Here is a 16099-nt window from a genome sequence, read left to right on the forward strand (position 1 = left end):
TTCCATGCCATTCGTCGCGTAATAAATATATATATAAAAAATTATGAAGTTGTATATAATATGTTACATTCTAATTAAAATCTGGAATTTTACAAACTTCTCTTGATTCCCGTCAATATTACACAAAAACCCAACAATTCAACACACTTGATGTTGAATATTTGAAAATTCACGACCAGTGAGTTTTAATACTTTTACTAAAAAAAAATAAAAACACTCATGGAAAAAAAGTGCGACTAAAATAGAACTGAGAAGAGACGGAGGGGCACACGATAGATCTGGGGCACGTGGATAAATAATGAAATACAAATTGCAAGTCAAATTTCTATTCACAGTCAAACAACGCTACGAGGCGGCACCTACACAAGTGACACGGGAATAAGTAAATATCCCAAAGCACGCACGCACACACGCGCGAGTCTGCACAACAATAACCTGACAGCAAGACTATTATTAGAGAAAAAATGGCGGTGTGTAGGTCAAACTCAAATGGTTCGATGTACGCGTCCGTATAAATACAAAACCGACGTGTAAAGGAAAGTAATATGTGTATAACGAGCGAAGAAGTGTATATGCATATATGTATTGTGCGCGTACATGTCGCATAAAAAATTAGCTGATAGAACGCGAAAAGAAACAAACATCACCGTCATGTTTGTGGATTTCATTTAATGCAAAACACACTCACCTTCACCGTTCTCTAGCCATATGACATGCTGAATATTTTTTTGCAAGAGAGAGAGAGAGAATTTTTTATTCAGGATCGAAATAAAAGTTTATAAATAAAATATTTATAGAGTTATCGCGTGTATATGTGTGTATAATCCAGATGCCTTATCGTGAATTAGTAATTGTACGGTCAATTACTCTCCGTCATCCAGATATAGCCGATTCTTTTCTCGGAATATACCGCGTTGCAACCCTATTACAATTGTTTTGCCATCGCATGCGCGACGTCGGCTGCATAATTAAACGATTCGGGATAGTCCTGTCACGCGATGGAAATTACGTTCCCGGCTTTAGCTGGGTCAAAGAAGAAGGTAGGTCGCTCGATGGCATTATGGGTTATAGCCGGTAGGTTATGGTGTCATAAATCCCCCTGTAACTCCAAGGAGCCCTAGTTTCATTGGTTCAATGATCTTCCTATGATTTCCTTTTCCTACATCGATTTTACACAAACACACGATGCATAATACATGTATAAATTAGGAAATTATAAATACGTGTTAACGACGCTAATGTATTATGGATACCGATTTCCGGTTCGAATTTAAAAAGTTTATACTTGATTCTGTTGTTGATGAATAAGATTTTATAATATTTATGTAATTTTATATTTCTGATCTCGACTCTTTTTGAAATAATCTTTCAAATAAAAGAAAGAAAAAAAAAACAGTTTGTACAAATGTTATAAAAATAACTTGCGTCTTTATGGACCCACATTTGGGCGTGTCCTTCAAATTTAAATAAAGAATAGCAAGAACTTCGAGATTAGAGCATGTTAATTTAAAGATTTGATCGGTAAAATGATAAAGTACTCTATATAAAGATCTAGACAAGTCTCAATTCTAACGACCAAGGCACAAAAGGAAAGTCACAGATACTTTTTTTTACTTGTGTTTCTGGCCGGTGGCCGATTACTAAGATTAGACGAACTGTCGCTATATATAGAATAACATTTGTATAAGAGGTCTCTTAAAACGTGAACTTACACACGTGCACGTCGCCTCCCCTTCCGCTTCGTTGAAGGAGCTTTAAACGCTCCTTTCTCTTGATAAAATTTTCACTTTGAATTTAATTAAGTAAAAACAGCTAATATTAAATATTGAAAGGTCACGGCAAATATAAGACGTACATTAAATTTTTGCTAAGATACTCTCCTTTATAACACTTTTCATGAAACTTTTGCAATAGAATTAAAATACTGAGGGTATTAAACGGTGTCGGTGATATTTGCATAACAATCGGATGAAGAAGCTATTCCCGACGAACAGGCAAGATTGCTTCAAACATTAGTATCGAACTAGCAAAGTCGATTAAATCAGCAATTTTCCTGATCAAATAGATCCGAAATCACAAAGACCTTTTTATTGCAAGATAAAAAACAGAAACGTAAAGATTAGAGATTCACACAAATTGTATCAATAGTATTAATAAATTACAAACTGTGTTAAATAACATTAAATAAATTTAATGCTGTAAATACGATAATTCAAATATTTCATGCTCTAATAATTCTTCGATTTAATGAGAATCAAAAATAATGAAAAAATTATAAGACAAAAATTGCCTACAATTTGTTTTTTAGGCCTTTTAGGAGAGAAGTTAAAAATTCTTTATCGGAATAAATTGCGATAAGAAAAAGTCTTTGACAACTCGAAAAACAAAATAACCATTTCGATATTGCTGAGCATACGTTCTTTGATACGTACCTAGTTGATTTGTGTGGTGCATATTGTATGTGGTAGTACCATAGTCCAGGGCCATATGCCACACTTTTAGGTAGTAGTATATCCACCGAGAAATTTATCCTCTGCGGAGCACCATCTCTCCGGACCCCTCTATTTATCACCGATTTTCACACTCGCAAACGTAAACACCGCGATTATCTTTTCGTCACGAAACGCGAAGACTCACGATTTCCGAACGACTAATAATTTACAACCACCACCCCTCGTCTTATCGGCGAGATTCTCTCTGCGTTCGTCGCTCTCTTTACCACTCTTTTCACGCGTCCAAGAGACGATCTAGAAAGAGAATAAAGAAGAATCATCAATCCATCTGATGTAAAACAGAACGTATAGCGAACAAGCTATTTTTGATGATTATAAAAGCAATAAAGTTCGGTTTATATATTATCAATATTTGTATAATTATTGTTAATTATTGTTTTATTCTACCCAATTGTTACTTAAAACTTTGTTATAGAAAAAAAATAATTATTGAAATATAGTCTACGTGTTTCCATGCTAAATAATTTATATTTTCTTTTGTTTTCTTCTTTTTCTTGTTCTGCTAAAGATTCTTTAGTTCTACTAAACATTTTAAATTATTAACTTCAATATACCATTTATCTCTGGATAATCTTTTCTGAGTGGCTTGATTTCTTTTTCCCACAATTTTTAACAAGAAATTTCGTCGGTGGCGACGCACGAATCATTTCTGGCGACTGAACATAAAAATACTCGAGCCGAGTTTATTTATGACCATCGATTAACAGACGAGCGTAAACCACGCGATATTTAAAAATAGCTAACGGAAATTGAAGGTAAAAAATTCCGAAAATTTCTCAATACTAACTTCTTGCCTAATTCACAGTGTGAAGCGTGTCTACACGTGGAATATACCAATTGTTTCCGACACCTTTTATATAACGTTACATCAACAAGAGCAATTGTTGGCAAATATAAATGAATTAGCATCAAAATGAACGAATTAAAATTTATATCGTTGAAACATCCTTTGCTAGCAGTAGTCAGACATTTATCATGTACATAAATTTATATTTGAATTTATAAACACATACAGAATACAAAAAAAATATAAAACTATAAAGTGAGAAAGGTAGAATTGTAGTAGTTATATATGAGATTCAAGAGCGAAACCGTGAACAACGTCCGCGCGAATGCCAAAGAATGAAAATCTAATTTCGTGCCTCTGACAAGTGTCAAATGTCCTTGCCAACGATGATCACGGCGGATGACGCGTGCCAAGACGTTGCCAAATCGTATATCGTATTTATTTTTCTGACGCTGGCCGGCTATTTAAAGGTTAAGTAGCAGCGCTGCTCACGTTCAACTTCGCAGTCCCTCAACATTAGCGCGATTAATACGTAACCGTCGATTTCGCACATGTGCTCTGACTCCATGATTAATAACGGAATTGTGTCGAACCATATCGCAGCACGAGACGTTAGAATTTTTAGAATACCTCTCGTCGTCATTTATATGCTCTACGTACGATCGATTGGTTGCAAGAATAAAATATTAGTCGCGTGATAAGTCGCGGCTCTTCATTTATCAAGTGAAGCGTCGATTCTGATACTACGTTGCAACCTATATAAATTGTGTAACAAAATTAATTTTAGTGTTAGATTCGGGTCGTCAGCGAAAATAGTTTTCTTAATACAGTAAGACACTTCTTAATACAAAATATTGTTTCTAAAGTCCACTTTGGACAACCTATAATTCGCGATAGAATTCGAAATGGAATTCTATTTATAATTCTATAAGAAACATTTGGAAGATCAGAATACACATACATAAAATATGCACCAATGATGTATATCAACAATGTTTCAAATGTCATTGCATAAAATTATAAATGGATTTCCATCTCGTATTTTGTTGCAAATTACAGATTACCTAAAGCGGGCTTTAATGAGATATCCACAATTTCATAAATTAAAAACATTAATCATTTGTAAATTATAATTTCCACATTTCTCGCATTACTAATTGAATAAACCCGTGCGGAGGAAAACAAAATGTTTCTAATCTTTCTTACAATCTTCGTCGAACGTTCTTGAAAAAATGCAAACAGTGCGAAATTGCGCGCGTGTGAAGACCAGTCGATATAGATATGAGTGAAATAGAGGAAGATCAATGACCGCATAATAGATATAAGCAACAAGAGAACTAAGCTAACGTCTCCTCCTCCGTCCGGGGAATCTTTTATATAGTGCATGCGCGATGCACGTCGTTGCTCTTATTGAGATCGTAATAAAGCTCTTTTTTTTCGCGAGGACGTGACATATTTTCATTTTCACTCTCGTCGTTTTCTCACCGCAGAGATAGCTACCGAATGCAACAAAATACGTCTTTGTTCCCCTTATAAATATTTAAACCGCCGTAGATTAATTTACAACAATTATATAAACGATTACACTGAATAATTATGAAAGTATATTTTTCACTAACGAGAATGTAAACCCGAAGTCTATGTTAATTAAAAATATTTACATCCTCCAGAAATATATATTTCCAGATTTTATGTATTCTCTATATTTTTATGAGTATATGTTTCCACTTTTATGTAGTAAGTTATATATTTTTAAAACGTTAAAGCAATTTTTCTTATTGATCTATCGCAAAGTAGCTATATTCGAGATTTATCGCGATAGGAATCCAATGGAAAACCTATTTTTCATTCTTATTACTTAACATGTTACTCGACGCGTTATGTGAAATTCAATTTGTTATCGGTGGACGAGATAGATATCCGATCGTTCGTCATCGATTCGAAACGAGCGATAGGTGAACGAAAGCGGAAAGAGGTTTCGAGGTTGGAGGATGGACTGTTCGGGAGAGGCAAGTAGTTGACCATTCACGTCGTAAATTGATCCCTTGACTTCGCCTAAGTGGCGCGAATGACTGCCATGACGTCATCAGGCGTTTCCTTTTCTTCTCTTTTATCGTAAACCTTTCGACCCATGAACAAGCCCCTCCCTCTCTCTCTCTCTAGCCACTTAATTAATGTTATTTTATTAACCGTAAATTTATCTCGACGAAAACTTATGTCGAATAACATTTTTTCGCGGAAGTTTTTTGCAGGGACGGCCACGTGGAAGATAAAATTATTATTATTATAAAGTTAATAACTCTATTTATGAATAATAATTATTGGTCGATTTTTTTGTTAAATAACTAAATAAATCCGCTACGCTGTTGTAGAAACAAAGACCAATTCAAAGAAAACCAAGGAAAAAAAGTAAAAATATTTAAAGCTATCAAGAATTGCGCGACAATTTATATATATATATAAGCGGAGGCCGCAGATTTGCATAAATAAATATTGACAATTTGACAATTTAAATTGCAGTCGCAAAATTGCAATGTCGAAAGCGCTTTTTCGAGATAAACGGAGCACCCGGCCGCTCACTCGTGCTATCGGGCAGCGATATTGAATTTCGACGAGCAACTTGTCTGTGTTACGCAGGCGGGGCGGTTATTTATGGTTAGTGCGTACTATGCGCGCCGTGATCGTTGTTGGAAATGGAAAGGATCGCACGACGACTGACCCAGTTAACATTCGTATTCAACGGGAAAGAGATACAATCTGCAATGAAATTATTTGTGGTCGAATCAAATTGACCGATTCGGTATTTCTCAAATATCGCGGACGTTGATTTTCTCTCACGAAACAAGATTCTCTCACGGAAAAATCGATCGGTTGAAAAATTTTGCTACATGGAATACGGTCGCAAATTTAATATTATTAACAAATTAATATCAATCTCATACATAATACGTAAAATACGTAATACGAGTCATAATAAGCAATAATTAAGCTTATTAAAATTTTTTTGCCGCGTAAAAAATACAGTAACATTTTACTATATATTTATTACGAGCAATATACGCATAATTAATTATCATTTTAAATAAAATAGAATTTTATGCATCAAAAAATTAAATTTATCATTAAAAAATATTCGTAACACGTAAAACATATATTATTTTCAACGATATCATCATAGAGAAAGTTTTATATCAGAAATTACTATGATACGATAATAGCCGCAAAGAGGAATAATAAGTTTAAATATGTGAAAAACATAATAAAAATTTTTCTAATTCCTTCATAGCCCGCGGCTACTGCCGTACATAGTAAGTTTCGATAGAAAATTTTCTCCGTGATCGATTAACATGTCATCACTTCACAGTTAGCTGAAGCGTCTTTAATCGTTTATCTTAATTAGAAAAGAGAAGTTCTCGGGATCTACGAAAATCGGACGTGACACGGACGGAGCTATCGCTTGGATCCCGAGTTATCGACGCGCACGATCGATAGTTCGATCGACCCTTTTCTTTCTTTCTTTGCGGTAACCATCTCGTGAATATGCTCTTCTCCCCAAGGCAGGGAACCTGTACCATTAGCGGGATATTGAACTCGGCCGCCTCTGTACGCGACCAAAGAGCGCCAAAGGCGCTTATAATGGTATGCCGAAGAGGAAGCACGAAGATTAAGGCACGTTGGCGACCTTCGTCTCATACCGTGGACGGAAGGATACGCATGATCGCCGCGTTGCGAAGCGATCTAAAATTGCCGTAAATAAGAAACCCTCCGAAAAAATTATTGCACGCACAAATGTTCTATCAATGTATAACCTAAGAAAAATTAAGAACTTGAAAGAATATATAAGAAAATTTAAAGAATATTTGATAAGGTTGGAATGATTGAACCAATCTAAACTGAAAGTGCAAACGCGTTTCAGAGTCAACGCAAGTTGTTCGTGTGTTTATAGATGTATTTAAAAATATTTACAAACGTTCCGGTCAATAGACCGATCATAAGACCATCTCTCTCTTCAGTGTAACTACTAATCAAAATAACTCAGAATTTAAAGATAACGGTTGCCAAAATTATGTGGTAATACAATAAATAAAATTAATTTTCCATAGAATGTATTAATGCAAAATTAATTTTGTTATTATAATAATGCAGTAATCGCACGTAAAATTTAATCAGTCAACTGTATCACTATTATTGCTTCAAATAAATTTCACGTTTCCAAAATTTTAATTTAACGTTTTATCGTAGAAATATTTAACGTTAAATAAACTAGTAGATAAATATTATTCTCGAAGAAAAATGTATCATATCCATCTAACAATTTGCTATCGGAATTAAAATGCGAGTTTGTAAGACAGCAATTTATAAGCTATTTTTATGAGTCATCGATCGTTTTGCAATGCAAAATTGCAAAACAGATGAGTTAGCTAGCAGATGAATGGCACGAGACAACTAATTTATTCCGGTGAAACTTGATACACGTGTCGAAGTATTTGGCACATTTAGACAACGCAAAATGATAAATAGGCTGTCGAGTTAGATTAGATCATCCCTCTCTTCTCCCAGCTCTCTCGCAGGTTTAGTAGCATCCATTTAAAGCCTCGAGGCTGGACACGCCTATACTGAATCAATGTTAAATCAAATGATATTTGAAGATTGAGAGAGAGATACGAATAACTTATTCTGAAGCTCATTTTCATAAAAATTGAAGCCTTTTCTGTATATCTTGGCACTCGATGATCATGTAAATATCAAGAAAATCGATTTTATTTAAAAATATGCATATAAACATTTCAAACAAATTTTTCTTTAAATTTCTATTCATAATTTTATAATTCACCAAGATTATTATGTATTTTTAAGTGAAAATTTCGAATACGAACCACACAAACCACGACAAAAGTTCTCTTATACAATATTATTGTAAGTAAAACTGCATTTGTTCATAAGTGTAGCAACAGCGTAATAATCAAACATTCTTCAGCCAACGAAATAATAAAATTACTTCCTTTTACTCAGCTGAACTAACAATTCAAGCGTTCTTTCGTTACGCGATCGAGGCGATCAATGAATTCTCACACAGGCGAATTGGAAATCCCATCGATATCGGGCAGCGGAAGCTCTATGAGAAACACGGCATGTGATACAAAAAGGTTATAGACGTTTGTACCTGCGGAATCATGTGACGTGTTCCTCGACGTGACCGAAGAAAGTATGTATATACTCGGAGAGGAAAGTTGCAACTAGTTCGTTCCACACGCACACACACGTGTTCCAATCCACTGCGTATATGACAGGCATTATTAATTCACTAATTTATCCGACACACGATATAGCTATAGTCCCAGCAATGGAATCGACATTTTTCTCTAGAACCGGAAACTAACACGCTATACATTAACACAGTCACCATGGCATGCGGTTAAACATCAACATTTGATTGAAATAAATATTCAAAATGTTAGTCATTTAAAGCTTTTTTACTATGCCAATAGACACCGATTAAATATTTATTAAATATCGAAACAAAATAATCAAATAAACTGATGGCAAACTTTAATTTGCATGACATTATTAGAATTTAAAAGGTGTTACTGAATTAATTTCCATTCAATATCCGCCACTTCTTTTTATCAACGTTATTAATCTTCTAAACGATCTGTCGATTTCGAACATTTTACGTAAAATAATTCACATAAATTATATAAACTAATTATAATTAGTATCACAGTGTCATCGATAATTTAATGCTGTATTATTTTATGTTGCTCGCAGAAATTGTCTAATATCCGGAGATTAATAAAGCAATTAAGTTTTTATTTTTAAGAAATAACTGCCGTTAGTTGAGCCGAAAGTCAAAGCTAGTGATCGCGTGTTACTTTGCCATCGGTCAAAACTTAAATTTCTAACCAATGTGTCAGCAACGGGGCATAAACTTCGACACGAGGCTGCATATTTTTCTCACCGCTCGATTTTCTTCGTTTCTTTCGAGATCACGAAGAGCGCAGCAAAACCTGTTCATTTGTTTCCTTTCTTCTCCTTCTTTTTCCTCTCTTTCTCTCTGCCGTGCTCTCTTTCTTTCAAAAAAGCGGCTATCTACCTACCTACCGGGAGTCTATTTCTCTCGTTGAGTAGGCGCCAAGAATCTAAATTCGTCGCCACGCCTCCGCGACTTTTCACGTGCTGGCATACACAGCGCACGATAAAGGCGTACACGGAAATTCGCGTTGCGATTAAGGCGTAAGTCAATCGCCACCGTGACGTAAGTTACATTCAGCTGATAGATTGTGGCTTTGCAATGAGAAACTATTTGCGGATCTGCCATTAAAACAAAAAGATGGAATAAAGCTATGAAAATTGCACAAGTTATTATTCTGTTATGATCAATAAATTTGATTACATTTTATTACTATTTTATTACTACATATATTGTAATGTTGGATATATTTATACTAAAAAACAAAGGAAAAAAGAATGTATTACATTCGGATTGATCAAAATCTGTAAATTAGTGAATTATTAATATGTGCGTCTTTTATCATAGAATTATTATAGAAATTGAGAAATTCGTTCATGCGTGCGTCTTCAGTTTATAGCCGTGTTCTACCAAATTAAGCTCGGGTCAACGAGCTCGTGTGTCAGGTATGCGATAGGACGAGAGAAATGCGAGGGAAAAATCCAACCAGGCCGAAAAAAAAATAGAAAGGACCCTCAAACGACGGCGACTCCTACGCTTTTCTCACCCTTGCACGCACTGCTATTTTCGCGATTTTGTGCGAAATTTGCCGCCGTTTTGAACACTTCATCGCCACTTTCGTGTCTAATAATATACTCCTCGATCGCACAGCTTTGCGAACACAGACATAGGCACGTATATCCGCGAAGCATATACTCGCATACATTCGCATCGCGGAACGAGTTTCAGATATGCGTAAACGAGAGCGGCGAACGTAAAAGCGAGCTCTCGGCATCTCATCTCACGCGTAGTATGGTATCGAAATTCTTAAAGAAGAGACTTAAGTGTGTATAGATATGGACGCGGCATCGCATAAATTTGCATCGGCGAATCCATGACGGCGAAAGTTCCGACACGCTGACGGCATTTAATTTCGGCATCTAATTTAATTTTTTTGGTGTTGCAAAAATTTTGGCCGCGCGTGCAACCTAGCGTTCGTTAACCCTTCTATAAAGAGGATAATAAAATATTTTTGAATACGTTTCATAACAAAAAATTCATATTTCTCTCTTTTTTACACGATGGCGAGTAAAAACAAAAATAAAAAAGGATTTTACAGTTACGGGAAATAAATCTTGCTATTAACAAGAAACAATTTAGCAAATATTTATCTTATAGATTTTTACTACTGAATAAATTTTTATTGTCCCCTATTGATTCCTATTAAGTGAACATAGCAAAAATGATAAAATAGAGAACGTCGAAATCCCGAGCAAAATCATAATTTTCTACAGATAAAAAATTGTAAGATATAAATACATTTCGATATTCATTATAAAAAAAAGGATCTGTATACTAAAAAAATTTCTAAATCCTAATTTTTAAGACCTAAAAATATTCCTTCTCGAACAAAGTGAAAGAACAAAACTTGATCGGAAATGGTTGACGATTGAAATTATCACAGATACGTTGCGTCCCAATGTAGCGTTTAATATTGACTTTGCGAAGTACGGCGTTAGAGAATTGAAACCTACGTCAATATCCGTCGACTTAATTACCAAGTTCACCGCGGGCGATCATTCACGATTATGACGACAGTTGCGAGAACTCGTAATGTGGGTCGGGACTCGAGGAGAACGAACTTGCGATCCATCGCTTCGCGAAAGAAGCGACGTGCGATATTGTGCGTTTTATGAGGGGAAAGTTTCTATATCATGTGTCTCTTTCGTGTGTGCATGCGGGTTACGCGGCTACATGGGGAACGACGACGGCTTCGGAAGCAAGGGTCTTTAGCTTCCATGCTGTAAATGCCGCGATAAATCGATGACGGTGCGCGCCGCGAAGAAAGGGATTGAGGGAGCGAGATGCAACACACGCGACGCGACCTAGGTGGAATTTTAATTCACAAGTGTTGGAGATCCGCGTTCTAAGCGATCTATAGAATAACAGAAGACATTATATAGCGTGTCTATGCAGCGATGTTCTTTGACAAAAACTGTAATCTTTTTCTTTGAACAAGAATGTTGGAATCGTAAGTAAATGTTACTCATGCATTATATAATCAAACGTCACGTTCTCACAGAATGTTCACCGACACGCTCATTATAGATAAAATATTCTTCATAAAGGATTACAATAATTTCTTCGTAACACAAATAATGATACATGAATACTTTTGAGACCAATTGAAACAAGAAAGCTTTTTGGCAAATTATAATACTCTAAACGTGTGCAAACAACATAATAAAATTTGAGGATAATCACTAAATTTAATTTTAATACACTTAAAAAGCCGTTTATCTGACTAGATTGATCTTTTGTGTCATATTCTTATAACAACTAAAGTAGATTTGGATTTTAGAAATGCAATTGTCACAAATGTTTTCTAGAATATTTAGAATTACACTTTGTGTAAAGTGGGATTTATGCTGCTCGAGCACCGTTTGATTCCCGCGCGTGTTTATCGACTGTAACATACGCATCGAATCTGCAGAAGAATCCGATATTACGCTCTCATGGATCCGCTTAACCTAATTAAATTGCACATATCAACACTCGCCCAGTCGCTAATTGGTTCGGTAATAATCTGCATTGTATACGAGCGTATTGTTCATTACGCGAACTTATGTAATAATATTATTGCATGAATCGCGCATGAAATTAATTTTATTACTTCGTTTGTTTTACATAATATCATTTGAACGACATGAATAAAGTTAAACTTAAATAACCGGTCAAAATAAAATAACTTTTTTGCAATAATACCCTATTTTGTAATCAATCGCGTTAAAAAAACTTTATTTTACATTAATGTAATACGTAATTAACATCTGCACTTTGAAATATGCGAACACGTTGATTAATTTAGATGCGATGATAAATGGAATCCGTCGTACATAAATACACGTCGTGTCATTATGACAACAGTATTTCTCTATTACATAAAATATTATTTATGCATTTTCGGCTAGATAAGATTATCGTCGCGAGATATTAATCGTTTATGATCAAATGTCAAACAGCTCGATCTCGTGCGCACAAAAGAAGCGTGCGAAAGAACTTTAACGGCGAATGTCGTTATTGAATTCCATGCGTGAGCGTACGATTCGACAAACGTGATCCTCGTATTCGTATTGCACGATGCAACTCGTGCGTATATCTTTCTCGACGCTACGGGATCGCGCTACGCCGTTTTTCGTTCATTGACCGCTGAACGGACGAAACGGCGTTCCTAGCACGGTGCGATGGCCGGGATCGATGAATCGAACCGTTCGATCGCCGCGTCATAGGTACATAGTTGCTCTTTATACTATACATCGTGTGAATGAAAATGCGGTCCTTTCTATCCATTATGTTAGCGAGGAGCAGCATAAACCGTCAAACCATTGTGTCTGTTTCTCGATAATTCCAATCCGTATTTTCAAACGTAGAAATTTATCCTTCTATAGTGATTAACAGAAATCCTACAATTATAACTAGATTTACTATGATAATTTACTATGATGATTCACTATGATGATTCACTATAATGATTTACTATGATCAAAAAAATCAATATTGCCACCTAAAATCGTAATCCCTAAATTATTTGTAAAATCGTTATTCTAATTCTGTTATTTAAAAAGATATATTTGAAATTATAATAATAATAAATATAGTAAATATATAGTTATTATAATAATAAATATAGTAAATAAAAATTAATACTTTCTAATGATAAATATATTGGCAAAAATAATCAAAGAATAAATTTAAAATTTGAAAATTATTTGAAGTAGTGTATCATCTTACTTACTATTCTAAAGTTAATTTTTACGATTCTACATGGAATGAAAAGAATGCAGCAACCAAAGAGCTAGAAGCATACATGCGTCCCGCAGGCTCAACCAGGTCAAACCAGTGTGTCAAAAATAAAATGGACTAGTATTTCCACCATCACTGGTCAGAAAGGAAATGCACACAAAACCGATCTACCATATACAGTGTCCGGTGACTCACGGACCAACGCTTGTGAATGGATAGAGCACATTAAACAGAACAGAAAAGTTCTTCACCATTTTAATGTGCTCTATCCGCTCACGAGCGGATTTGGTTCGTGAGTTATCGGACACCCTGTATACGCAGCTGTCGGTTGTGTGCGTTGACCTCACTAAGCTCATGGAGCCGCATATTTGTATTACTTTTGGCTTCAGCGTTCAATTGTTACAATGCTCGACAAGATTTGTGCGTTTCGACCGATTCTTGCAATCAATGCCTATCGCTTTCTCTTTCCCCTCGAGTCCTAACAAGTTACGAAATTTGAAATGTTTACACGATTTCGACGTAACTTTTACTATGGCAACACTTTTTATCACATAGATAAAGTAATTTTTGTAAAACCGGCGTTCAAGCCATATTCTGAAGTGGGAAGAGTTGATTTTTATGGTATGCAGTAAAAATTTACTCTATATTTTTTACTTTTTTTACAATACTAACTTTAATTCAGAAAATTCTTGTTTTGTAACATAGAAATTTTGACTATAGAAAAAGTATAAAAATTGCGTTGCTTTATTATTTTTAAAATAATGGTTATAGCATTTAAATTTATAATTAAAATAATTTTTAAAATAATGGCTATAGCATTCAAATTTATAATTTTTTAGCTTTCTCCGCAGCTACTGTCACATTATAATAATTTTTGATATAAAATTTTCTCCGTGTATCACATCAAATACAATATAATGATTTGTAACAATGTTCCAATGTAACAATATCATTTTCAAAATAATAAATAATTGATAAATTATATAATTATATAATTTTTCACAAAAATGATGAAGGAAAATCAATCACTCCTTTGAGCAACGTTAATATTAAACAATTGATATTAATGATAAAATGTGTCAGACATTTCTTGAAATTCATTCAAATGTCGCGGAAAATTAAAGATCTACCTAATAATAAACTGCCGCACACTGACGCGACGCGATGCGCGAGTAAGCGATCGACTCCGAACGTGGGCGTCACACACAACAGGTGTTTTCTGCGTGCGGAGCGTTTTCCTGCTGCCCGAGCAGCTTCGCTCTTTCGCTCCTATCTCGCCTCGCGATCAAATCCATGTGAATGTATAGTTGTGCGAAACGTGTTGATGCTTTTGACACGTTTGGCCTGTATCTCCGACGCGTATTTCGTGATCATCTGATTTTCATGTCACGTTGATGCTGAACGTGATCTTCGCATTAGACAAATAAAGTTCGGAATTAACAGTCAACAACGAGAATGCACCGTAAAAAAAATCACTGTCGCGGAATACACAAAACAAAAACGCCATGCAGTCTGTTTTTGTTGATAGAATTCGCTAATATTCAATGCCATAAATCATGATAAAAGCGTGTCGCGCTACCAAGGAGAAGACGAGAGGGCGGAAAAGAGCGAGTGGGAGGCATCTTCGTCTTTACTCGAGTAGCGCGACACACACTATTTGATACCGAAGATATTCGCGCTACGAGACGTGAGAAGCGCTGTGGAAAACACAGATTGCGTGGCGCGCGATATCAAGTAAACACGCAGATGAGGCTAAAAAACGATCCGCCTAGCATCTGCAAGTCTTCGCGCAAGAGATACAACGACAGCAGCAGCAGCAGCAGCAGCAGCAGCCTGTCGCTTCACTCATTGCGACACCGCTCTCCGCTAAATCACGGAAATATGGCGGCTCTGCTGTCCGCCGCGCGTTCTCGAACGATCGCGCAAAATGAAAGATAGAGTTTCTCCATTTACCTTTTACACGGTGTTCTATGCTCCGTTGTCCTCCACTAAGAATTTCCTGCGCGCGCGAAAGGAAGATCACACTTAAAATTCACCACCGGCTCGCGTCCAAACGTTCTCCGTCCTCTTTCGGAGTAATTTGACTCTTCACAAGCTCGATCTCACCGCTTAAACAGCACCGCACCGGACAACCGACCGGAAACTGTCATCGGTCACGACGCGAAATATTACGGTTACGCCGAGACGCAGTACGCGCGAGAACATGCGCGGCGTATCGCGGCGGTTACACCGTCGGCGAACGCGCGGCGCAATGTCGCTGCTGCACCCGTGAGACGCGCTGGCGGCGACGGCTGCTATTACGCGAGACGAAGGTCGCGTCGACGAACACGCAACGAACGAACGAGCGAACGATTCGGCAGCAGCAACAACAGAGATACACACCACACGATACGCAAGAGGGAACTGCATCACGGGCCGCCGCGGTCGCGTCGCGCGCTCTCCCCGCCACTTCGCGCCCTCTTCTCGCACGATATCCGCGCCACCGAGCGGCCGTCGTCACAGACTCGATTATTTATAGAGACCCAGCATTGTTGTGTCCACGCGTTCCCTCGCGCCAGGATCGTTCCTCGCGGCACCGGTGCCGCGATCATCTCGTCCGTATTATTACAAACACATATTTAATATAATGCGAAGTGGAATTTTGCAGAAATTTATAATAATTGGAGAATTTAAGATAAAATTATCAATGATAATATAGAATTGACTTTAATAACCCAGACAGCACACATGTCCAAAACACATTCAAAGGATACCCAGAGGACATCCTGTCGTCCCAAAAACGTCTTTGGGATATCCCCGTTTTTTTGTATATGCTGTGCTGTCTGG

The 16099-nt window shown here is 36.4% G+C and overlaps 1 protein-coding gene across 24 annotated transcripts in view; it reads right to left on the bottom strand.

Annotated features, from left to right (window-relative positions):
- HDAC4 (histone deacetylase 4) overlaps window positions 1-16099 on the bottom strand; it is a 96803-nt gene that overhangs the window by 38289 nt on the left and 42415 nt on the right. For 4 of the 24 annotated variants that reach the window (XM_012369492.2, XM_067355535.1, XM_067355536.1 and 1 more), the window contains exons 1-2: window positions 15227-15710; window positions 2433-2747 (exon numbers count right to left, since the gene is read on the bottom strand). The exons of 3 other annotated variants lie outside the window; for them this stretch is intronic. In XM_012369492.2, the coding sequence (XP_012224915.1) occupies window positions 2433-2487 (55 nt within the window). In that variant the 5' untranslated portion in view covers window positions 2488-2747; window positions 15227-15710. Of the gene's footprint in view, window positions 1-2432; window positions 2748-15226; window positions 15714-16099 lie in introns of those variants that run through there. 17 more of the 24 variants (XM_067355548.1, XM_067355547.1, XM_067355545.1 and 14 more) reach the window with 9 other exon arrangements.

The sequence above is a fragment of the Linepithema humile genome, chromosome 5 (assembly GCF_040581485.1).
Source record: "Linepithema humile isolate Giens D197 chromosome 5, Lhum_UNIL_v1.0, whole genome shotgun sequence".
Lineage (NCBI taxonomy): Eukaryota > Metazoa > Arthropoda > Insecta > Hymenoptera > Formicidae > Linepithema > Linepithema humile.